At 35.7% G+C, this 25,295-nt stretch overlaps 1 protein-coding gene across 3 annotated transcripts in view; it reads left to right on the top strand.

Moving 5' to 3' along the window:
- The window catches only part of wuho (tRNA (guanine-N(7)-)-methyltransferase non-catalytic subunit wuho), a 43,846-nt gene that overhangs the window by 6,529 nt on the left and 12,022 nt on the right, over positions 1-25,295 (top strand). For 2 of the 3 annotated variants that reach the window (XM_089093951.1, XM_089093950.1), the window contains exon 2: positions 19,762-20,475. In XM_089093951.1, the coding sequence (XP_088950077.1) occupies positions 19,778-20,475 (698 nt within the window). In that variant the 5' untranslated portion in view covers positions 19,762-19,777. Of the gene's footprint in view, positions 1-19,737; positions 20,476-25,295 lie in introns of all 3 variants that reach the window. The other variant, XM_089093949.1, reaches the window with a different exon arrangement.

The following is a 25,295-nucleotide window of genomic DNA, read 5'->3' as shown; positions in this document are numbered from 1 at the left end:
CCTTCTAAGATACTATAATGCTTTTTATCTGCCTTTAGTACCATAAAACAACCATATAAGGGACACTTATTGTGTTTTTTTGTTAATATGTTGTCAACTGTTCATTGTAGAAGGATGAAACTTATGCCATTGGATACAACTCAATGAGAGGAAAAAGAGTGCAGAATCCGCAATTTTTTATTGTATCAATTTTTTATGGTATAAAATTTTTTTTTTTTTTTTTTTTTTTTTTTTTAAGAGGTGTCCCTTGATTGGGCCCAGTTTCCAATCTAGAGACAGTAACTTTAATCATATTGTTAGATCTTGTTTTTGCTGTTTAAATTATCAAGGGACACTAAATATGTTTTAAAAGAAAGGTTTATTTTCATTTACAAGAGCAATATGGCACTATTAGACTACAAGTTTCTTCCAAAACAACTTAAAAAAAAAAAAAAAAAAAAAAATCAGTTTAAAATGGTAAATCACATAAATTATTTTTGGTGCTGAGCTAGTTAATTGGTAAACTTCCAATATCTTGGAAATTTAGAGCTCCTCTATGAGTCAATTCTGGAGGCTGGAGGAATTTTATGATGTCAGACTTTCTGAACGTGGCCTTGTCCTCCTGTGCTGGGAATGCAAAGTAGGGCAAGGTGGTCTTCCTTACAAATTTGGCTGTGACTTTCTCACACTTCACTTCACTTACTCTCCCAATATAAAGCTTCTGGCTTTTGTTCTTCCAAGTGTCACTGGGGTTCTAGAAGCTCACAATAACCCAGGATCCAAGAGTCAATTTGGTGTCTCTTTCTGGCTCTTCTGTGTCAACTTCTGGTTCTGTGCCCAAGCCAGAAGAACTTGACCCTTGCAAGTTGCAATCCTCAAGGTCAGCACTGGTGCTACTGTCTTTGCTGAAAAAGGTCACTAGGTTGTCATCACTTTCTTTGCTTGAAGTGCTCACCTTTATAACTTTGTTTCTGATTTGTGCCAAGCTTGTTTGTTTGACTTCCTGAACACACACCAGTTTCCTTTTTTCTAGGATTAGCTGTTTTCTTCTCTCTGGTAAAACGTGACTGTGTGTTAGGCGGAAGATCGACTGGTTTATTTACCGGCATTGAGCAGTCGGAATCTGACTCTTCAGATGACTGTTCCCTGGCTGTGCCAGTATCCCTTCCTCTGACACTCCAGCCGGCAGGCACCGTTAGCGTTTTGTTCTGCCATGGTCTGCTGCATTATTGTTTCCATTTGCCAAACCCAAGGGTTCCTCAGGACCAAACCTGATTTCTCTGAGATAAGAAACAAGACTGTCTTGAAGTTCACCACAGTTTTCATCAGTCAGTTCACCAATTGGCAGACAAGCAAGCACTATTTCTGGCTTAAACAGATATATCCCTCACTTTTCAAAACCAGCTCTGAGGTTTGCTGGAGCATTTGCTTCAATCAATCTGAGAAGAGTGTTCAGAAGCTTTGGAAACTGGGTTTTTCCAATGATACTTAGATTTCTTTCTGGTCCGATCTTCCACTTGTCTAGAATTTCTCTCCACTTCCATTTGAAAGGAACAAAAAATGCAACATCAAGTGGCTGTAGAAGATGAGTTGCATTTGGTACCAGGAACTGGAAAAGAATGTTGTTTTCCTCACATAATCTTACTGCTTCTAGGGACAGGTGTGATGAGAGGTTGTCACCAATCGCTACTTTTTTTTTCCAGATAGCCAACAACAGTAGGGCAAGATAATCTTTTTGAAGTAATCTTCAAATGTGACACTGTCAAACCACCAGACGTTGTTCTATTGTACCTTGCCCCAGTTGGGCCACCAGTGGTCCAGGCATCATACAAATGGATTGCCCTGTAGCATACATAGGGAGGAAGCACTTTACAACTTGCTGTACCTGTCATTAATTTGCAAAATAGTTCCTTTTATGGAGTTCATAACATTTTCAAGATACTTTGTGTCACATTTCACAGTCATTTTATTCTTCCCCCCAGCTCGTCAGTCAGATTTGTCTCATCATAGTTTATGATATTTTGAGGAGGAATTCCTTCTGTGTCTTTTGCATATTCCTAAAAAAACTCCCTAACCAAAGCTTGATTCACTTTTGCTCTAGCTCTTTTTATGTTTCAGGCTATTCTCTCTGACAGTTTGCCATTGTGTCTTTCTAGAAATTTCGCTGCCTACTGCATGCCAGGAATATTGTCCTTGAATCTGCCAGATGATCTTCCTTGGCAATCTAGGTGATACTCACAAAACACCTCAAGTCAAAAACTATCAAGGGATACCCCATCTGTCCACAAGTCACCAAGCTTTTCATAAGTTCTTCCTCTTGAAACTTGTTGATCTTGGGGGGTTTTCCCATCTTTAAGATTTTATGACCCTTTTTTCTTGCACTATGATGTCTATAGAGGATACTTTTTGGGATGCCAAATTGATCATCAGCTTCTCTGTAAGAAATTTCGCCGTCAAAGGTGGCTAGAGCACGTTCTAGGGCATCCTTGTCCACCTGATCTTATCTTATGCTCATGTCCCTTGATTGAGCACTTTACAACCTGAAAAGGACAGATTTTAGTAAAAAATCATTAGAAACTAAACTTTTTCCTTTGAAAATTGGTGACAGTCATCCTTGACAATGTAGCTTTCCGTCTAGATAGTTGTCAGCTGAGCTTCACTCGTCCAGTTGTAGCACCAGACAACACTTCCAGACCTAAAAAAAAAAAATACCCACTCTTGCTTTTTATTTTTTTAAACACAAAAAAATGCTAAATTCAACAAAATATGGCACGATTCTGTGTAAAAACGAATGGACTTACCGACAGTAATTTCATTTTGGCAATATCCTTAAAAACTACTCCAGATATCTTGGCCTAAGTAACTTTCCTGGAAAATCGTCCCTAGATTGGGCTGCGTCCCTTGTTAGGTGGTTTTACGGTACCAAACATTTATCTTGTGAGTCACTGAAAACATATTAGAATGTAGCAAGCATAGCTGATTAGAAATTGCATGTCTTATTTCCAATTTACTTGCAAAACGCTATTTACCTTCTGTAAGGTAAGGGAATGAAGCCTCAAAAAGTGCACTTTAGGCCCAGATTTTCCTGCTTCTTGCAAAAAATACTCCAAATTAATCAGAAATAATATGGGGAGAGTACCCATAACCCCATAATTTGAGAGAATATAGTCAGACTTTGCATTTATAATTGATGCTTAGAGGGCAGCAAGCCCCTTATAATTAGTGAAAAATGCTGACTATAAAGTAGAAGATTAATTTCATATTCTTATCCAACTATAGGCTACAACAGAAAAAGTAGCTGCAAAAATTTATATCTTATATGTTTTTGAATCACCACTGTTATTTTTATTCTTTTTCAACAAACAAAGCATGTGTCTACAAACAAACAAATACAGGCGGAGGAGGAAGAAGGTCCTCAAATGTACACTCAATAGGGCCCACTGGCATGTCCACACGTCCCATGAGTTACAAACCTTCTTGCAGTAATGAGTTAAATTGCATGGTGATGCAGAACACCAATTTTGGAGGATCCTCTATAGGAGGACAACTGTGGCAGGGCGTAAGACCCAGATCTATAGATAATGGCCTCTGCAAAGGGCTGCCTTGGTCCTTTTGGGGTACCTGCAAGACTGGGGACCTTGTGGTCAACTCTATTCCCACTTGAGGAGTGGTGCCCTTTGAGGATTATAGTCTCGTAAACAACACAGCATTTGCTCGGGACTCTGATTAATGGATAACTCTTCTGGGCTTGGTCTGTTGTGACGGGCGTTTTTGGGCTGAAAAACCACTTCCTAGCTAATTTTTCTACTATGGGTTGCCTCCCCATAGTAGCATAATATTTGTAGGCATGAATATATAATGAGTTGGAGGTAATAGGCTTGGGACTGTCTGTGCAGGATTTCGTCTTTTGTTGATAGAAGAGCATCGGCAAGTGCTGAAAACCATGTTGTGACCAAGATGGGCCCAGGATTGTACAAAGCCTCCATTCATACTGGAGGTCCCAGGGACTTCTTGCTGTTCAGTTCTAGGCCAGTTTAAGCACTTCTGTGTAGACTTGAGAAGATATGTTGATCCCCGTCCTGCACTGGTATTTGAGATCATTGCTTTTCCTGAAGACAAAATAATTTCAATGATTTAAAGAACATGAAAATTGGAACATAGAATGTTACGATGTTGAAAAATGACTATCGTATCAACATTTTGACCGACGAATTCAGACGATTCGAACTGGACTTATTAGGAGTTTCAGAAACTCATATCCCAGGGGTTGGAAACCTGAAATTAGGTGATATAGAATTTGTTTACTCAGGCACAAAGGATGGGGTACATAGACAGGGAGTAGGGCTCATGATGAATAAGGAAGCTGCTAAGACTTGTTTAGGCTGGGAAGGTATTAATAATAGAATACTAATTTCTCATTTTATGACTAAAATCTTGAGGGTATCAGTTATAGTTGTATATGCCCCTGTTGAACCAACTGACAGAGATACTAGTGTCTTTACTAGGAGATTTTAACTGTCATTCTGGTAGAAATAGGGATAGATGGTACCCTATCCTTGGTAAATTTGGTTTAGGAAAAGAAAACAGTAATGGCTACAGACTTTTGCAATTTTGTAGGTATAACAATCTAATTATAACCAATACAGTGTTTGGTCATAAAATGACCAATAAGTTGACATGGTATTCACGTGATGATAAGACAACAAACCTTATTAATTGTTATAGTAAACCAAAGATCAGCAGGATCAATACAAGATACTAAGGTATATAGGAGTGCTGTTATTGATGTTACAAGTAAAGATCACCATCTAGTAGTGTCTAGGCTTAATTTAAAGCTGAAAATTCAGAAGGGTAACTACCTACCGGTAAGTTATGATATTGGTAGACTCCAGGATGAGAATTTGAGAGAAAGTTTTCAGGAACAGTTGAATGCTAAACTTGAGAATTTAAAATTTGACAATGCAGGAGATGGTTGGAATAATTTTAGAAAAACAATTTGTGAACTTGCTGATGGTGTGTCAGGGAAAAAAGTTAAGACTGCTGCTAGGAATATTAGTGAAAAAGCTTTATGTTTTATAGAGAAGAGAAGGGACATGTACTCTTATGTTTAATAGAGTACAAGAATTATCTGGGTGATAAATCATATGAAAACAAAAGGAATGTAAAGAAAGAGTAGAAAGAATTAAAATAGTAACTAAGGAGGTGTGAAGTGGAGGCCATGGATAAAATTGCAGAGGATCTGGAAGATGCAGCTAGACGGCATAATAGTAAAATATTGCACTGGTATGTTAATAAATTGAGAGGGAGTAGTCAATCCGGACTTGTCCCAATTTAAGATAGGAACGGGCCCATAATTAGTGATAAGGAAAGAGTTAGAGAGAGATGGGCAGAACATTTTGAGAATGTGCTAAAACGAGATACAGTTGCAGAAAAAGATATAGAGAAAAATGAAAAAGTTTGAGATACCTTGGATGTAAAGGAAGATTGGTTTGTGAGGAAGGATTAGCAACAGTACTAAAAGGATTAAAAAAAAATAAGGCTCCAGGTGGTGATAGTGTGGTAAATGAGTTTCTTAAATATGGTGGCTCTGAGGTTAGAAATAAGTTACTGAAAAAGGGGAAGTACCTAACGATTTTAGGAAAACCGTAATTAAACCACTTCTATAAAAAAGGTGATAAGAGTGAGTGTGGTAATTATTGAGGCATTAGTCTGATCTCTGTAGGTAGCAAATTACTTAGTAATATGATAGTTATCAGACTGAGTGAGGTTGTAGACAAATTTTTAAGAGAAGAATAGTGCAGATTTAGGAAAAGCAGAGGATATGTCGACCAAATATTCATTCTTAGGTTAATAATTGAGAAGTTCCTGAGTTGTCAAACACCTTTGGTCCTCAGTCGTATAGATAATGAGCAAGCGTTCGATTCTGTTGATAGAAGAGCTTTAGCAAAGGTATTATCCTTGTATGGTATACCAGACAAATACATTAAAGTGATTAGTTCTATGTACGAAAATAACACTGCTGCGGTTAAGGTAGGAAAGGAGGCTTCTAATATTACCACATTTTCAAATACTCTTAAGGCTTCTAATATCCTCCTATCTGACTAGGAAACACATTTTTTGAATGATTTGACCACACCAGATTCAATTTTAGAGTTTAAGTATGAATCTGAACTTGATGAATTTCTATCGGTTTACTTGGAGTCTCTTTACATTGTTACAATGTAAGCATAATAATGGCGGTCTTCGAGCCGAAACCGAAAGCTTCGTTTGGTATAGATATTATTAGTGCAGTAAATGTTATCCATAGAACCTCTTTGCTCATGTCACACCTAGGATTGCTCATGCTGATGAAATTTCAATACTTTTACAATGCCATTGTCTTTTTGCATTTGTAGTGTAGTGTCATTTGTAGTGTCACTCCTATCCCCAAGAAAGATAAATCTAGCATTCAGTGTTCGATTTCTAGGCCTACAACAATCTCAACTACATTCTGGAAACTTTTAGAGTTGCTTTTTGTTGATGAATTAAAGGAGAAATGTCGTGTTCCTCCATACCAGTTTGATTTTCAGAATAAAATAGGGTGCGCGATGCACTTATTGTTGCAGCTGAGGCCCTAATGGAAGCTGAAAAGGCCCGAGAAAGCTTCATTCTAGCAGCACATGATTTTAGGCATGTATTTGACTCATGGGTACACAGAGCCATGCTCCTTGACACGGAAAAAAGAGGTGTTCATCCCTCTGTTATTTGCACCTTGAGAAACTTAAATTCGTGGCTTAAATTATGCATTAAAATTACAAATTTTACTTCGGTTGCCGTTTTCCAATTCATCTGATCTAACACGTGTTCCACGAAACAGGCTTCCTTGTAGCCTACCAAATGATCTGAATAGTTTTGCTTCTTCTTATAAAGGTACGCGTCAAGGTGCTATAACTTCGCCTTCTCTTTTAACAACTGTGTCTGAGACGCTCAATCAAAATGCATATTCTCATGCATTGAGGCAGCAACTGCCGTGGCAAATGTCTGTTATGTGGATGATGGCTTTAATCTTAGCAGCTTGATACAATGTATTGAAGAAAAATTCAGCATGCTTGAGAGTGAATATTCTAAACTGGGGTTGGAATTTAACTCTGAAAAATCTGAGGTTCTTCTATTTAATTGTAGTAATTCGGGTCCTACCTCGTCAGTCCAGCTGGGATGTTCTTTAGTAAACCCAGTTGAAAAACTTGTTTATCTTGGTCTTCCAGTCGGGCCATCCCTAAAGCAAACCCGTTTGCTGCTAATTTCCCACCTCAAAAAAAAGTGTGGTGCGTTCTTATGCTTCAGTTGTCCAAAATAAAAACGTTTTAACCGAATAATCCTCGCTAAACTCAATAATTCAACAGCACTACCCTCATTTCCTATACACAGCCCCATTTTGGAAGATTTTCTCACAAACAGATAAGCTTAGCTCCGTTTAGTTTATTTCAAATTTGCTAAATATTTACTTTACTTAACCCTTTGGACCCAAAATTCAGTATTAATTCGCAAATATAAAATAGTCAACCCAGCAATAGCTCTGTCTAAACATATTTTGAAGCACAGCCGCAAAATCAGTTTTCATCCATGGTATCCCCTTTTTATTGTTTGACAGGTTAAAAATAAATAAATAAACATCTTTAGAATATAATAAGATCTTGTAAAACAAACTTGAGGCTAAAGAAAAAATGAAATGAATTACACTCAATATTGAATGAACTTGGCTCCTAAAAGAGTAACAATTCAAGCCGAAAAACAGTTAAATTATTAAATTCAAAAGACAAACTTGTTTTATGGGTGTCATGTTTTAGGTGGGCTACATTCGAAATATAAACAAAAACAGTCAAATGTTACAAAAAATTAAAAATCATAGGCGAATCTTGAAATATTTATGATTGAATATTATAATTACTTTGTATATTACTATATTGTAATGATATTACTATTTCAGTCTTAATAATTCAGGTTAAACAAACAATAAAGTTAAAAATTAATAAGAACACGATTTATCCTACATATATGACAAGATAACAGGTGTAGCGATAAAAATTATAGATTGAGGCGATTGTGGTAATGAAAATTGACCGCGTCAAATATAATATGATGCTTAAAAGCGGTTTACTGATCGCGCCACTCGCCGAAGGCGAGACAATAAAATATGTAGCTATGTAAATGTAACCTTTTTTCTTCGAGTTATCTGGAAATCAATTACCTCTAATGTTATGTAGAAATCGGATCCCTGGGAGTCCTACCTTGGAAGTATGCGAACTAATTATCTGTCGTGCGACTAGATAAAGACATATAAAATAAAATAAACACAAATATAAAAGCAATAGATTTATTGTGACTTACATCTTAGGTGTACAACAATGCTCACTTCAATTGACGACAAATAGGAGCAGAGATAATAATAATGACTGAACTGCAATGCCTGACGCCGAAAATAATTCTCCTCATAATAATCTTCCAAAAAGCACTTTTACCACACTATCAAACATAGTTTTTTGTCCTGCGCTCTAAGAGCTGACTCACAATTGGTCCAAGTCCTGAGGCGGGCCAAACTCCTCGTCCAATAATTTGTTTTAAATGTTTTTGATGATTTTAATGTTCAAACACTCTTACAAATAAGACTTCCTGCGAAACATTGTATTTAGTAGTTTTTTTATTACCACTATTATCGGCGAAATTCAAAACCATCTCCCGTGATTAGCGCTGAGTTTTGGCTGGAACTAAAAGGCAGTTTTTCTTTTTGCTGATTAAGAACTTTTCTTTTTTTAAACGAGATTTAACTTAATTAGAGGAAATTGGAATTACCTTAAGAAAAAAGAACTTTATTTTTCTATTCTAAATACATCATATTTTACTCACAGTACATATAACCTGTCCTAATATTTAGTGCTGTTCCGTCATTACCATGTGCTTGTCCTTTGGACTTCGAAATATTCTCCATTTATGAACAGTTTATTCTATAAAAGTTTGACTTATCTGGTATTATTTTATATTTTTATTTTGGCTTAATAAGGAGTCTAATAAAATTTTCTCTATTACTTTTTCTTATTTCATTATACCTCTCGTTCTAAAGTTCGCCTACCGGACTAAGATTATCTATGGTTCTAGCCTATCTACTATACTAAAGATTTTTTTTTCTACATCTAACACTGATTACTTTTATTTTTTAACACTGATCACTTTTATTGAGGGGTTAGTCACTGGGGTTAATTTGGGTTTCTGTAATTCAATGTTTGGTTTCCAGGTTCATTTTCCAGAAATTAATTCTTAACATTTATGGGATAACCGAGATATTGACTTCATGCATTTGATAGAGGTGACAGAATGGATACCGAGAAATGGTCGAAACAGATTTGACACGTGAATCTGAGAAGCATAAATGATATCTGGGGTCATTAAATGTCATATCAATACTTTCGTTTTGACTTTGGTTCCATAATGATTATAAAGGGTGATATTTATGTACTTATATCTTTTACTGGTCGATGGCTCTTAGGATTTATGTTATTATATAGTTCAATATTGCACTGGACACTGAGATTCAAATATAGTGTTAGCATAAACGCAATATGGTTCGTGGTTGAGGAAACAACGATCAAAGGTAACTATAATTTTCGTAGATAATCGGATGAAAATTGCCTGGAGTTTATGGTGAGTACTCTTCGTAGGTTGACGTATGATGAAAATCGATGCTACTAGGCTGTATCTGCACTGGGCAACGCATTGTAATGATTGATTTCCAAAATGTCACACCACTCCCTGTAATAAAAATAACGAGGCAGAATCACACGTTCTTTAAAACAAATAGTCATAATATATAATAAACAATACAATTAGGTGCATTTTAGGGTGAAGATTACCCTACAAGACAATATAAAAAGATACACTGATATTACTACATAAAACGACATTATTATCATACTAGTTTCAGAAATACACAATTCCTATTGGGAACTATATTACGGAGATTTCACTATAATTGTTCTAAATACATTCATACAGATACAAGCCTCTTCTAATCACTTAGCACATGTTCAGTTCCCTCTTAGATTTAAAACAAATTTTTAAACATTTGCTATTGAAAATTATTCAGTTTTATGTCTGATTCTACTCAATATATCTTGCCTGCAGTATTCAGGCAAGTCCCTAATGTTTAAGAAACATATGTTGCAGCGTCATAGCCATACGGTTTTACGTAAACGACACTTACAATGAGGGAACAAGACATAGCAAGGACGAGTGGAGACCTCTATACCCAGTCGTTTTCTAATGTCTTCCCTTTTTATTAGCTTAGACGTTGTCATGGGGTTGTTTGTTTAACTTCTCTATTTCGGCTGGTTCCCCGTGTTACTCTCCTCGTTTCGCTTTCTTAGTAACATTATTGTCTAATAATTAAACATCAATTAGTTTTTATGGACGAGAAAGTCACAAATGCAAAACCAACAGTAAGTAATTTGTTCCTCGAACTATTGGTTTAAAACAATCCGTATCTATCATTCAGGTACTTTAATCTCTATTCTTCATATGTAAATAAGGGAATCTGGGAGTCTAATGCTTCTCTCTTATTTGTAAGCTTTACTGTCCCTTTATTTTTTTCTATTTTGGACCATATTGAGGTTTCCATTTCCTCATTTTCTATATTGGGAATAGTGTACGGCAGGTAAATTGCCATGAAATTGATTATTTTGGGACTTATTATCTTTGTGCTCGTGGTAATTAAAGGCATTCGAACAGTTGAATCTTTAGTTACAAGTCGACATCATTGTTTTATGGTTATCGTACCCACATTTTGTAAAAGTAATTATGTTTTGTAACTTGGGTCTATTCTTTCTGTATTATTGTAACAAGACATCATTAGACGCTTTTATACTGGTAATTTTGGTTTTGGATAATATCAATCCTTGTTAGGACATTGGTCGATTTTTCATAGGAAGTCGGAAGAGACCGACAAAACCGACAAAACAAACTGAACACTGCCTGGGTTTTGCCTTCCCCCCCCAGGCTTCCCACAATACATGGATCATCACTTTAATAATTTTGTTTGTAACATCATATAATACGGAAGGGGGAAATGGATTTAAACTGCCATTTTTTAGGAATACAAGTTGACTGCTGTAGAGGAGTATAGGCACTGTTAGGCCAAACAAACTGAACAAAACACCGTTAGTAGGCGAAACAGAGCCCGAACTTCCCACGATACAGAATCCGTCATTAATCTCAATAACTGGGTTTATTTTGGGTTGTTTATTGATTAGTTCGCTTTTGTAGGGGTACAGTTGATTCTCGTAAGGGAGCTACCCAGTAGGCAGAATGTGCCAAATAGGACCTAAAACATTACTTGTCATCATCGGCCAACCACGAGCTTCCTACTTTGGGCTTTCTCGTTAGCCACTTATATCTTGAACTAAACTATATTGCTTTAAGGTTGATCGTACTGCTTTGGGTGTACAATTTGGGAGTGCAAAATGGGAGAGGCATATGTTAGTCCGACCCTCGGGTTGTTCCTTATAGTTAACAATGCCTCTACAAATTTTCGATTTAATTTCTTCCTGGAGTCGGCTTTTTATTTAGAGTTTGTTTTCGGGAATTTATATATGTTGAACAGGGTTTTTCTACAGCATTTTTATAATTGTATGATTTTTACTCGTGAGTTAATAGTCTTTAAATTATTAATCCTTTATGAAACCTATATATTAAAGTATTTTAATCCTGTACTGATTTAAGTGCAGTTTCATCTATCGAGTTTTTAACAGTTCTACCCGATTATGTCGTGACTTTATCTGCGGTTTATTCCGGTTTTTTCTTTTTTGGTTATTATTTCAAAATAATATAAAACTTTTATATTGTTTTTTCAAAAATACTTGCCCTTTTAATTTTGTTTCTTTCGCGTGTGCGGCTGCTGAAGTTGGTTTTTATTTCCCTATTTCTTTAACTACTATATGGTCTGAATCGCCGTCAGACTCTTCGGAACTGGTTTCCGATGATTCTGTATTATAAGTTTTAGAAGTTGCATCTCGCATTTTTGAGGTATCATCTCCCTTTCCTGCGTAATTTTTTACTCCTCTGGAAGTAAAAGGTTTATTCTCTAAGTCCTCGCTTTGAGTTTTCAACTCGGGAAATTTGAAAGATTTTTGAAAGCTTTGAGAGGAATCAAAAGTTTTTGCGGGGTTCCTCCATTGTTTAAATTTCATGTCTTCAGGGGGATGGGACATTTTTTTCACTAGGGTGTCTATGCATGATGTTTACTGTTCAGGTCTCACCTTGGACATAGTTATATAAAGATAGTGTCCTTGCTGGTCCTCCTTGGAATTCTCATTCTTAGACAATGTAATTTTACCCATTTTTATTGGGAAATTTATTAAACCCATAGCTTCTCGCAGATTAGTTTTATTTAAATCTTTGGGAGGAGTTTTCTTTACAGTTATACCGGGGGTTTCTACCGCTTTGTTCAATTCCTCCTGTAATGACAGGGGCCTCTCTATTGGTATTGCAGGGTAAACCATATCGTCTGAAAATCTTTTGGGGGGACAAGGGGTCGAAATTCTATCAGGGAAAAATTGGGTTTTTGGAGATATCGTATAATCAAATTCTCCTGCACTCTTTGATGATGAACTTTTTGGGCTTTTTGGCGTTTTTATTCTTACTGGTATTAGGTAATATCTTTTGAGATTAATTAGACTTTTCATAGCCAAAAATTCTAAGTTTTAATCGTCACAATTATTCTCGAAATATTTTTGCTTGAACTTGAATGGTTTTATCTCTGCCAACCTTTATTTAGGGGGTTCATTTTCTGTATCTGAAGACTTGCTAGAGGAGGGACGCGTTACCAATCTTTCTGGAAATTTTGTTCTTTTTAGTCGGTTAACATGTGCCTCTTAAGTTCCTCCAGTATTGGGGCTCACCATTTTAAAAGTATAATGGTTATCGTACTTTTTGACTATTCTTTACGGTCCAAACTATGTGTTGGAAAGTTTTTTGCCTTCCTTCTTTGCCTCGTTCCTTAGGTAGACGCAATCTCCTATCTTGAAGTCTATGCTCCCCTTGACTTTGGAATGGTTTCTTAGCTCTTGGTTCATTTTAAATTTTTCCAACTCTTGCCTAACTATCTTATAAGTTTTCCTCGTCCTATTTATGAATTCTTGTTTGTAATCCTCCGAGTTTTTTGTAATACTGCCGAGATTCAATAATCTCATCATACGGGATTCTAAAATCACGACCAAAAACTAAATAAAATGGATTGTCTTTAGTTGTTTCTGAATAAGCGGTATTGATTACGTTAGTTAAATAAGGTAAGAATTGATCCAAATCATTCCTGTTGTCTTTTGTATAAATGCTTAATACATTCGAACATATTTTATGCCTATTTTTTATTTTACCATTAGCTTGTGGGTGATACGGGGATGTCACCAACTTGTTTATATTAAGAAAACTCATTAAGTCTTTTGTTACTTTTGAAACAAAATTGTTTCCGTTGTCACTTAAAACTTTATTTGGAATGCCAAATTTTAAAAATAATTTCGCCAACGCCTTACTGGTGGCGTAAGTACTTTGATATTTTAATGCTTTTACAAAAGTAAATCTGGGAAAATGGTCTATAACTGAAAGAATATAAGTATGGCCTCTGTTGGAAACAGGGAAGCTTCCGCTGGTTCTATATAAGTCAAATGAGACAATATCGAAGGGGTACTTTACTACCGGGACTCTTCCCATCTGGGAATTAGAATAAGCTTGGAGGTTTTTCCTTTAGTTGAAACCTTCGTATATATTTTCGAATTCTTTAAGTTTTGTTAGTACCGATGGCGCGTAAAAACATTGTTTAAGTTTATGGATGTTTTTGTTACTCCTAAGTGTCAAGTTACGTACTAATCAAAATATTTGACAGCGGACATTATCAAGCTTTACGGCAATTGAAATATATTTGATGTTAACTTTCTTTTTGCCTCGGAGGTCACAATTCCGAATAGGATTTCTCCATTCAGATTATAGTAAAAATTATCTATCTCTTTTCGAAGAGTTTTGAATTTATCCGGCAACGCATTTCCTTTCACCAAATAATTAATAAGTGCTACACACATTTCGTCCTTTTTTTGCTTTCATTTATATTTTCTAAAGACAAGGGACAATAATTAACCTAATTTTCTTTTGCTGTGTCTTTGACTTTGTTTTTCTTACATTTATGTTTGCTCTTAGTATGGATAGCGTTAACTTCATTTTCCTCAGTTTCTGACGGAATATTTTCTGGGTATCTACTCAAAAAGTCACAAGCTGCATTTTATTTACATTTTAAATATTCAAATTCTTAATCTAGGTCTTGGATTGTCATAATCTATCTGGCTAGATTTCCCGTAGGGTTTTAAATGTACGCAGGTACCGCAAGCTTTTATGGTCTGATCGTAGAATAAATTTTCTACCAATCAAATAGTGTCTAAATTTATACAAGTGGTGGATTATAGATAATATTTCTAAGTTTGTGGCGGAATAACTACTTTCGCCTTTTTATAAAGTTCTACTCGAATAGCATATAACCTTTTCTATTTGTTTTTGTTTAGGTATTCCCTCTAGAGGATTAGGGTTTTTTACCGAGATCTTTTGCGAAAGAATAGTGCCAATGCCCTTTGAATTAGCTTCGGTTGTGACCACAAACTGTCCATTTTCGAAATCAGGCAGCGATAATATTGGTTCAGAAGTGAGTGCCTTTTTGAGACAGTCTAGGAAAGTTTAAGCTTCCTGGGACCAGGTAACATTATGGGATTTCCCTTTAGTTAATTCCGTGAGGGGTTTCGCAATTTGGGCGCAATTGCGCACAAATTTTCTGAAGTAACCAGTAAGACCTAAAATTCCTCTTTATCTTTCATATTTCTAGAGAGTTTGAGGTTTTGAACCCATTTTATTTTATCAGGGTCTGGAGATATTTCTCCTTGCGTCACGACTACTCCTAAAAATTTGATTTTAGGTTGAAATAAATTTACTTTTTCAGGCCGGCATTTTAGGTTGCCCTGTCTGAATTTCTCGAACACCTTAGCTAATGTTGCTAAGTTTTATTCAGCGTTTTCTCCCACGCATATGACATCATCAACAAACTGAATGATATTCCTTAATCCTCTTAACAGATGTAATAGGGGTCTATATAGCGCGCTTGAACTTGTTTTAAGTCCAAAAGGTACTCTTAAGTATTCATAAAAAACAAACTCAGCCGTTGAAAACGCAGTTTTATAGATAACTTTTTCGGCTATTTTCATTTGGTGGTAGCCTTGGGTGAGATTCAAAAAATTAAAAATGTTATTTTTGCATGATATTGAGCAAAGACTTTAATCTATTCCTGCTAGAGAAAATTTACTACTAACTACTTATTTATTAAGTGCCTTCTTATATACAAAAATTCACAAGTCGCCCTTATTCTCTGAGGCCATTACCAATCTTACAGAATATTGGCTAATACTAGGCCGCCTAACTTAATTTTTTTCTTATTTACAAATCTTATTTTTTAACAGTTCCCTATGTTTATAAAGCAGGAAATATGGATGTTTTGCTAAGGGGTTCCCAGTCGTGTAAACCTTATTTTAATGAAAAGGTATAAGTACGATATCGTATTAAGATGCGGAAAATGGATCTTTAGAATTCCTTAATAATTCGCATTATTTTTTCTTAAGATCTAAGTCCGTAATATGATCCATATTAAATTTATTTAAGAATTGCGATTTAGTTAGAGAGTATTTGTTAATTGAGGTTTTAATGCCATTTACTAGGTTTCTTTTGGAATTTTCCCATCTATTTAAATCATTTTCCGAGATAACTTGTATTTGGACTAAAAACGTCCCTTTTTTTATTCTAATTATTTCATTTTCTTGGTTTTTAACTACCCAAATAAAACTTTGTCCTTTGTCTAAAGTATAATCTATTCCTCGCATAGCAAACTTTCCTGAATATCATTTGTTGAGGTCGCAAACCAAATTTTGGATTTGCTGTCTACTGGCTCCTTCATTTTTGATATTAGAAATTTCTGCATTGTTATGGGAGGGGTTTTTGTTTTCCGTATCGCGAATCCATAATATTTTTCTTAATTTTCATTGTCTCTTAAATTTAGGCTGGCGCGACCCGCCGATAGCGTTGACTCTGCTTGAACTACATTGAGGTTCACTACTTTTTTCCATAATTCCACTATTTTCTTGATTTCGTTTGACCTTTACTGCCGCATATCTCCTATTTTTATTTTTGCAGATTCAATACACTTATTATTTAAATTTACTTTGTTTCTGCGATGTCTCTCAGAATAATTGAAAAAATTTCTGATTATGCCATGTCCTCCTGGAGAGACATAAGGTTCCCAAGATTACGACATTATACCGCCAGAAATTTTATTTACGGTTGCGTTGTCTTCGTAACCTCTGTTACATTTTCTTAAGGTAGAAATTTCTTCCCCGATCTTAGCCGGGTAGACAAGCCTTTCTTTAGCCACGTCTAATAGTACTCTATTAGACCTTAAAAAATTTTTCGCCGATAATGGCTTCGTACGGAAAGTTATCGCATATTATAAAATTTTTCGGAATAATTGAATCATCCCTTTTTAGATTTAGGTCAACGGAACCTCTTGCCTCCGATTGATGCCCTGTTAAGCTAGTGAAATTGAGATTAATGGGCTTCGTCTGTAACCTAACAACCTATGGCAATATATTAAATAACCATGAGTTTACAATACTAATTGTTACACCAGAGTCAATCAAAGCTTTAAAGTAAACATTTGCCACACAAAAATCATTAAATATAGGTAACTTGTTATAAATATCACTACAAGACGGTACTACTATCGGTTTAGACCTATAAAACATTCTAGGCGCCCTCTGGGCCCAATTTATTCTTCCCAGGGGCCTGACGAGTTTCCCCGTGGACTTATTACGTGCGTCGGTGTCTGCAATAGAGATTCAGACATGTAAGATTCTTTAGGCATATCTAGTTGATTTACATTTGTCTGCCTTCGCCATGTATTATTACTATAGTTAGGATTTCTTGCACCAGTGTCGGGTGTTGACGCTGACAGCAAATGCCGTTGGCTTGAAAAATTTGTATTTCCCGTCGGCCGATAATTATTTTGTCTATTGAGGGGATATTTATACAAATTTGGTTGGTACGCGTTGTAAGGTATTGATTGGCGCAATCTTCCCTGGCTATAGCCTAGTGCACCACCGGCGTTAAAATTTGTTCTTCCGAACAAATGGTTGCCATAATTTTGCATACTGCCGACAGCAATTCTTGGTGTGATATTGGGGACATAACGGCACTCCTTCGCGATGTGTCCAGGTCGATTATAAATATAGCATCTTATTATTGTAGGGTTATTTTCATAACTGAATTTTTTGACGGGCTAAAAACGTACTGTTTTCTGCCTGGTGGGTTTTTGCGTGTTATTTCTTTTTGACACTGGAGAGTTATCCCTAGGAAAGAAATTAGGAGACACCTCACCGCCCTTGAAGGTCATATTTGTGTTTGATTCACCTAGGCTATTTATTTTTGCTTTACTGTGATTAGCTACCATCGTATCAACTTTGATCAATCGTTCTACCTCCTGAACTGCAAGATCCAACGACTGAATATTTTTGGATATTACCATTCTATATAGCTTTGGGGGTAGCCCTTGCAAAAAGGTATGTAATATGACTTTTTCATATAGCTCTCCCGACCCTTCTCCGTATTTTGCTTCTATTGAAATACGTATATTATCAAGATATTCTCTTATATTTTGTGAATGCTCAAAGCATACCATTCCGTGTTTTAATTTATTTGTATAACTTGTTTCGATAAATCTGTCTTTAAATGCCGTTAATAGTTTGTCCACCGTATTTATTGGCAAGTTGGCGTCATCACCTATAGTACGTTCAATCTGCTTTAGAAAGGTTAAGGCCTGGCCTTTTAATTTTAATAGAAGCATCCCAACTAACGTTTTTAGCTCTTTTTTTGTTAATTCTTCAAACTTGACTAATTTTATGTTATATTCATCGATATCCGATTTTCCATTGAAGTGCTGGATTGACATTGCTAGTTTTATATTTTTCATGAAAAATGATTGCGCAATTAATAGTTCCTTTAGATATTCTGACATTTTTTTGCGTTTTAATAACTCACAATAAATTTATCATTTAAGTTAAACTCTTTTGGGGGAGACTATTATCTCCTATGAGATATTTTAAAGGGTTTTTCTGTAACAGCTTAGCGGTTATAGGCCTAATTACTTTTTATTATATGTCTGTATCTCTCCAATAATTAAATTTAAATTACAAAGTTTTTAGCCTAATTAGTTCGCATTATTTTCTCCAATTTCTGACCGTACCATTTGTAGCGATAAAAATTATAGATTGTGGCGAGTGTATTAATGAGAAATGACCGCGTCAAATGTAATATTATGCTTAAAAGTGGTGTACCGATCGCACCACTCGCTGAATGCGAGAAATATATCTATGTAGCTATATAAAATATGTAGCTATATAAATGTAACCTCTTTTCCTTGAGTTATCTGGAAATCAATTACCTCTTATATTATGCAGAAATCAGATTCCTGGGAGCGCTACCTTGGAAGTATGCGAACTAATTATCTGTTGTGCGACTAGATACAGACATATAAAATAAGATAAACACAAATAGAAAAGCAATAGATTTATTGTAACTTACATATTAGGTGTACAGCAATGCTCACTTCAATTGACGACAAATACGAGCAGAGATAATAATAATGATTGAACTGCAATGCCTGACGCCGAAAATAATTCTCCTCATAATAATCTTACAAAAAGCACTTTTACCACACTATCAAACATAGTTTTTGTCCTGCGCTCTAAAAGCTGACTCACAATTGGTTCAAGTCCTGAGGCGGGCCAAACTCCTCGTCCAATAATTTGTTTTAAATATTTTTGATGATTTAAACGTTCACACACTCTTATAACTTAGACTTCCTGCGAAACATTGTATTTAGTAGTTTTTTTATTACCACTCTTCTCGGTGAAATTCAAAACCATCTCCCGTCATTAGCGCCGAGTTTTGGCTGGAACTAAAAGGCAGTTTTTCTTTTTGCTGATTAAGAACTTTTCTTTTTTGAAACAAGATTTAACTTTATTAGAGGAAGTCGGACTTATCTTTAGAAAGAAGGAACTTTATTTTTGTATTTTAAATATATCACATTTTACTCACGGTACACAGGCATGTAAGTGACAAAATAACGTCTCAGTCAGATGCTTCTACAGAGGTTTATACCGCTATAACTCATACCTTTTACTTTTTGAACATAAAACGAGTAACTAGAATTATGTTACTAATAATTTTCCAACCTAAGGAAGACTTGTAAGTTTCCTTGTTCATTGTGAGCCCTACTTCCTGCCTATGTGCCCCCAATAGATAATATCTACCTAGATGGATAATCCTATCTACATAGGTAATGTTTATGTCACATGGAGTATAACAGCTAGGTATCACTCTTTTCTTGATCGAGAAACCAGCAAGGAAAGAGTACTATTGCTCTTTTTTCTGTCACTAGCTAAGATAAGTCTTCTAAAAATAATCACGAATAATGTCATTGGTCATTACTTTACCTTATGGCGAACTGAATAATAGAGGGGTTTTTATTATAACTTCTAAGGTTCATTTTAAATTCAAGATTTGAATGCATTAATTTTACTGTGCGTATTTTTGTCAAAGAATAAATATTTTGACTTATATACTCTGTTGTCAATTAACTTCATTGATTTTCAGCTATCCTGTTGCTTTATTTCTTAGGCTGGCCTGATCAAATATGGAAGTAAACAGGGATTATGCAGTGGCAGTCACAAAATCATCAGTGGTTCATCTTAGCTTAAATTTACCAGAAGTGGCTATTAATTTTGAGATATCACTAAGTGTATCAACTGAAAAACCTTCGAGTCCTTCTATAGTAGGAATTTCTAGTGACCTGAAACAGCTATGTATTTACTATGACAACAAAAATATTTTTGGATTTGATATATCTGAAAAGTTGTCACAGTTATTTTTTCACACTTTGCCTAAAAAACCTTCGAAGATTATATTCATCGATTCATCTACCATAGTCATTGACAAAGCTGGTGATGTCTACGTAATATCCGGCTCAGAGTCAAAGCTTCTTTTGGGGCATACATCAATTCTTTTTGATATTTGCTTAACCAAAGATAAAAAGTTTATTCTTACTGCTGATAGGGATGAGAAGGTTCGAGTGTCACATTTTCCAAACTCTTATAATATTCATGGCTTCTGCTTGGGTCATCGTGAATTTGTGACATCTTTAGTAATGCTATCTGAAGAACATGAGGTTTTTGCAAGTGGATCTGGAGATGGAACTGTTAAAATATGGAATATAAAGAGTTGCAAGTGTTTATTTACAATCGATTGTTCGCAAATAGTTGAAAAGTCTTCTGAAAAGGTCATAATCAAATCACTGTTAGTTATTGGAGGAATGCTGCTAGTAGTATCTGAAAAGTAAGTAAATATGCATATTCTGTATAATATTAGGCTATTTCTATAAACATTTTCACAGAAAATTTGTTTATATGAAACCTGTTTATTCTAAAAATGTACACAAAAGGTATAAAACCAACAAAGGGAGACCAGCTATCTCAGTCAACAGATCATACGACTCATAACCTTAGGGTCGTGAGTTCGAAAAACCTTGTCTTAGTTGACCTCCAGAAAGCTTTTGACCTTATTGCCAAACATCCTAGTCTATGTATTACCGAACAACTTTTAACTTAACCCACTCTTAGTAAAACTTTGCAATATTGTTTTTCATTAATAGGTCATATGTGGTAAATATAAAATTATATTAATAATAATAATAATAATATAATGCGAAAACAGGCTTGCGCCTCTATCTACAAAAATTTAAATAATCAAATGCTTTTTCACTATAATGATTGTCAATCTTGTTCTTAAATACATTGACTGAATCTGAGTTGACAGTGTCTGACGGTAGCGTGTTCCACTCAGAGACAATGCGGTTGCTGAATGCCCATCTACCAACATCTCTTCTGAAACGTTCTTCGGTTAGCTTAAACTTGTGACCTCTCAGGTTATTATTCTTGAATGTTATTATGTCTTCTGGAGGGATGTTGTCGTAGTATCTGTCGCATATTTTATATACTTCAATAAGATCTTCTCTCAAAAATCGGTATAAGAGGCTTGGGAGTGACAATTTTTTCAAACAGTCTTGGTATGATAAGTCTCTAAGTGATGGAACAAATTTAGTAGCCCTCCTTTGGATTTTTTCTATTGCATTGCTGTCTTTTTGAAAAAATGGTCTAGTTGTTGTATGACCGTCTCACTAACGGTCTCATTGTCTCACTAACGATTGTCTCACTCATTGGTCTCACTAACGATTTGAAGAGTGTAGAAAACAGTGTTGAGTCAGTAAGAGAGAAATTTCTTCGAATAATTCCCAAGACTTGTGATGACTTAGAGATGATTGATTTGTAGTGCTTGGTGAAAGTCATGTCACTGTCTATTGTCACTCGCGAATCTTGCACTTCTTCTTGTATAGGTATCTGTTGCCCTTCTAAGCAGTAGTACTGAGAAATGTGTTTTGGGCCTAGCCAAACATGACTACTTTTTTCTGTATTCACATCCATGCTCCAATTTATTATCCATTCTGCTATTTTGTTTAAGTCGTGCTGTAGTATTTCTGTATCTTCAAAGCTTGTTATTGCGCGAAAGATTTTCGTGTCATCTGCATAAAGCAGTATCTCAGAATCTATGTTATTTGGGAGATCATTTATGTAAATATTGAATACTAAAGGCCCCAGAACACTACCTTGAACTACTCCACTTGTGACTTTTGTCACATTGCTGCTAAGTTATCCCTCCAGTCTCACTCGCTGAGATCTTCCTTTCAGAAAGTTGAGAACCCACTTTAGAATAGTATCGCCAACACCGATGGACTGTAGTTTTCGAAGAAGTTGACTTTGTGAGACTTTATCAAAGGCTTTTCTGAGATCTAAGTATAAAAAATCTACCTGCATCCCGCTATCCTTATATTTTCTCCAGGCGTTTGTAGCAACAAGTAGCTGCCTTTCTGCTGATCTTTTCTCGAGAAACCCAAACTATGCAGGTGAAATGAGGCTTCTTTTAAGTAGGTACTGTAATATATTATCCTGGAGTAAAGATTCTAGCATTTCGCATGTCATACAGGTTAAATTGATAGGTCTGTAATTACTTGGATCTGATTTGCTTTCTTGTTTGAAGAGGAATATCGCCGTTGCTTGCTTCCATGTATCAGGCAGGTTTCCTATTTGTAGTGACTTAACAAAAATGTAGTGCAATGGCGCTGCAATTTTTTGTGCCAGCTCTTTGAGTACTCTAGGATGTAGGCCATCTGGACCTTCTGATTTGTAAGGGTTTAGATTTTTTGTAGACCATTTGTATTGTCAGTTCTATTTCTTCAAATTTGCCTGTGACTAGTGGCTGACATTCCTCTTGCCTTTCATCTTTGTCACTCTCTGTTGTGAAAGCTGTGGAAAACTGCTGATTTAGTAGGTTGGGTTTAGTTATTGGGTCACTGATTGTTACATTTGTTGCTGAGTTTCTAAGATTGGGAATAACCGGCTGTTCTTTTCGTTTCGAATTCACGAAGTTCCAAAACGCCTTGGGGTTGATTTTTGAGTTTTCGGCTACTTTCCTCTCCTTTTCGCTTGCTTCTTGTCTAGTGGCTTTCCTCACTTTGTTGGCGATTCTGCGATAATTTCTACAATCACTTTCAGTATCAGTCTGCTTAAGTGTCTCCCAGGCTTGCCGCTTGGTTTTTATTATGTCAAGGATCTCTCGTTTTAGAGGCGGTCGTTTAATTATTTTGACTATAGGTACATGCCTCTTTGTGAGGTCTATGATTACGGATGCAAACTTTCTGTACATGCCATCTACTAGATCTGTGTTGTTTTAGTATTTCAGTCCAGTTAAGAACTTCTAGCTCCATTTGCATGGTATTGTAATCACCTTTTGAATACATCCACCTCTCTTTTCTCATAGTTTCGCAACTTATAATCACCTCTAAGTAAATTGTAGCGTGGTCCAATTTTCCAACGGGAGGACCTATAGTAAGTTCTTTTATTAGTTCCTTATTACTGCATAGGACTAGGTCCAGTAGTGTTGGTTTGTCGCTTACTCGGATTCTTGTTGGTTTTTTAATAAGCTGTTCTAGGTAATTATCGTTCACTACCTTCAGAAATTTTCTCTGTGAGGGTGACCCGCTATGCTCTAGGAGGTGTGGAAGGTCCCAATCTGTGTTAGGGTAACTGAAATCTCCAATGATGAGAGTAGGTTCTGTTAATCTTTGACATATAGTGTGAATATCTTCAAAGAGTACTTGGTCATTCCCGGCTCTGCTATTTGGACTTCTGTATACTACAGCCAAATTTAGAGTTGCTTGGTTTGTGTTTGATATCTGAAGCCAAATAACTTCCTGTCCATTTGTTGTTGATGATACTTTCTGGACTGATAAATTGTCTAAGACATAGCAAATAATTCCCCGACCTTCTTCTTGATCTATGTTCAAGGTGTGGCTTTTGTAGCTGTTGATGGCAACTCTAGTAAAGTTGGGAGATATCAACAGTGTTTAGGCTTAGCTTCGACCACTGCTACTATGTCTGGGTTCTTTGCTGCAATTTCTACTTTTAATTCTGATAATTTGTTTGGTAGTGAATCAGCATTTAAATATAGTATCTTTAGTGTTTTTACTTTAGTAGCTTTTTTGTTAGGCTTGAAGGATGGGGGCATTTGTTTGGCTTTGGTTATTCTACTTCATATTTGCCGTTGCTCTTCGTTGGGGTCTTTACCTCGCCTCCAATGGCTCTGCATCTCCATTTGACGATCGCACTGGGTGCTCTTGGGAATTATTCTGGAAAAGTCGATCTTAAATGCCAAACTCCTATTTTTGAGTTGTTGCCTCTTGTTAGTCAGTGATCCAAGGCTTGCTATCGTTCAAAAAAAGGGAGGGGGTGGCTCACATCAGCCGTAGTTCGTTTGAGGGTGGTTTCTAGGGTAATCGAGGAAGCTGATAACGAATATCAGTGTGCACAAGTTCGCACGCGTGTAGAACATGGTCATTTTAGCCTATAAAGTCAAATTTGGCCTATAACGACGTCATACCACTCTAGATTTTTTTTTTTTTCACGGTAAAATAAACGGAAAACTTCATAAACATGACATATTCTGAATCCTAAGAACGAGTACTGACACCTGGTATTTTTAGTTTTTCCCCACAACCTTTTTTTTTTTAGTTAACCCCTATTTAATTTTGAAAATAAGGTTTTTTAATATACTTTTTCTTAGTTTTTTCGGTTTTTCTGAAACTTTTGCCTGCATTAGTATATTTTTGTATGCTTTATTTGAATTCTGCTTGTCATTACGAGTCAAAATATGTGCCTCTTTTCCAAAAAAATTAATTCTTGAGCAACTATTTATTTTTTCTAAATAACGTCATAGCTTTCAGAAATTAGCCTACAAAGACCAAGTTAAAAAAAAAAATTCTTGCTGTTAAAAAAAATGAAAACGAATCAAACTGCAAATCATTCGAACCTCCAGAATGCCCTATACATGTTGTTAATAAAAACAAAGTCGAGACTTGAATCTGTAAGAATATATAAGCGTTTGAACAATAAAATCCCCCCCCCCCAGAAAAAAACAAATTTCTGAATAGTGGCGTTTTACTCGAAATATTTTCATAACAACCAATAATTTTTATCTCACTAAACGATAGATAGCTCTTTTCTGAATCAAATTATATATTTACATTCTATGCAATTAATATTTTTAACCAGAAACAAAACAACAACAGATGGCTCGTTCTGCGATCGCACGAGCGAATTTGGTTTCCACAGCAATAAAAAAAAAGCCAGGCATCTTACATATCGGGTTTTAGTTGCACACAGTATTTAGCTAAAAAAGGCGAATTTCTCCTTTATAGGCAGAATCGTCAAGTTCTACATTAGTGCTAGTATGTCCACCCCGATATTCATTTTAAGCACCTTAGATTCCGTACTCAAACCAACAGCGGCTGATGTGAGCCACCCCCTGCCTTTTTTGAAACAGTATCGAGCCTTGGATCACTGACTATTGCATAAAGTACTGAAAACTACAACATAAAAGGAAATGATTTAGGATATTTATCTGATCTAGTTAAAGGTAAGGATTCCGGCAACAACGATTTTAGGGGGTGTCAGTTGTCTTGCGTGAGGTACACCATGTTTTCAAGTTCTGAGATCAGACACTATTACCCGTTCGGCAGCATTACGTCATAGCTTCCAGATTAG

The sequence above is a fragment of the Artemia sp. Qi Xiang Cuo genome, chromosome 9, assembly GCF_049724085.1.
Source record: "Artemia sp. Qi Xiang Cuo chromosome 9, ASM4972408v1, whole genome shotgun sequence".
Taxonomy (NCBI): Eukaryota; Metazoa; Arthropoda; class Branchiopoda; order Anostraca; family Artemiidae; genus Artemia; species Artemia sp. Qi Xiang Cuo.
The sequence above is the reverse complement of the archived record's forward strand: the minus strand, read 5'-3'. Positions and strand labels throughout refer to the sequence as shown.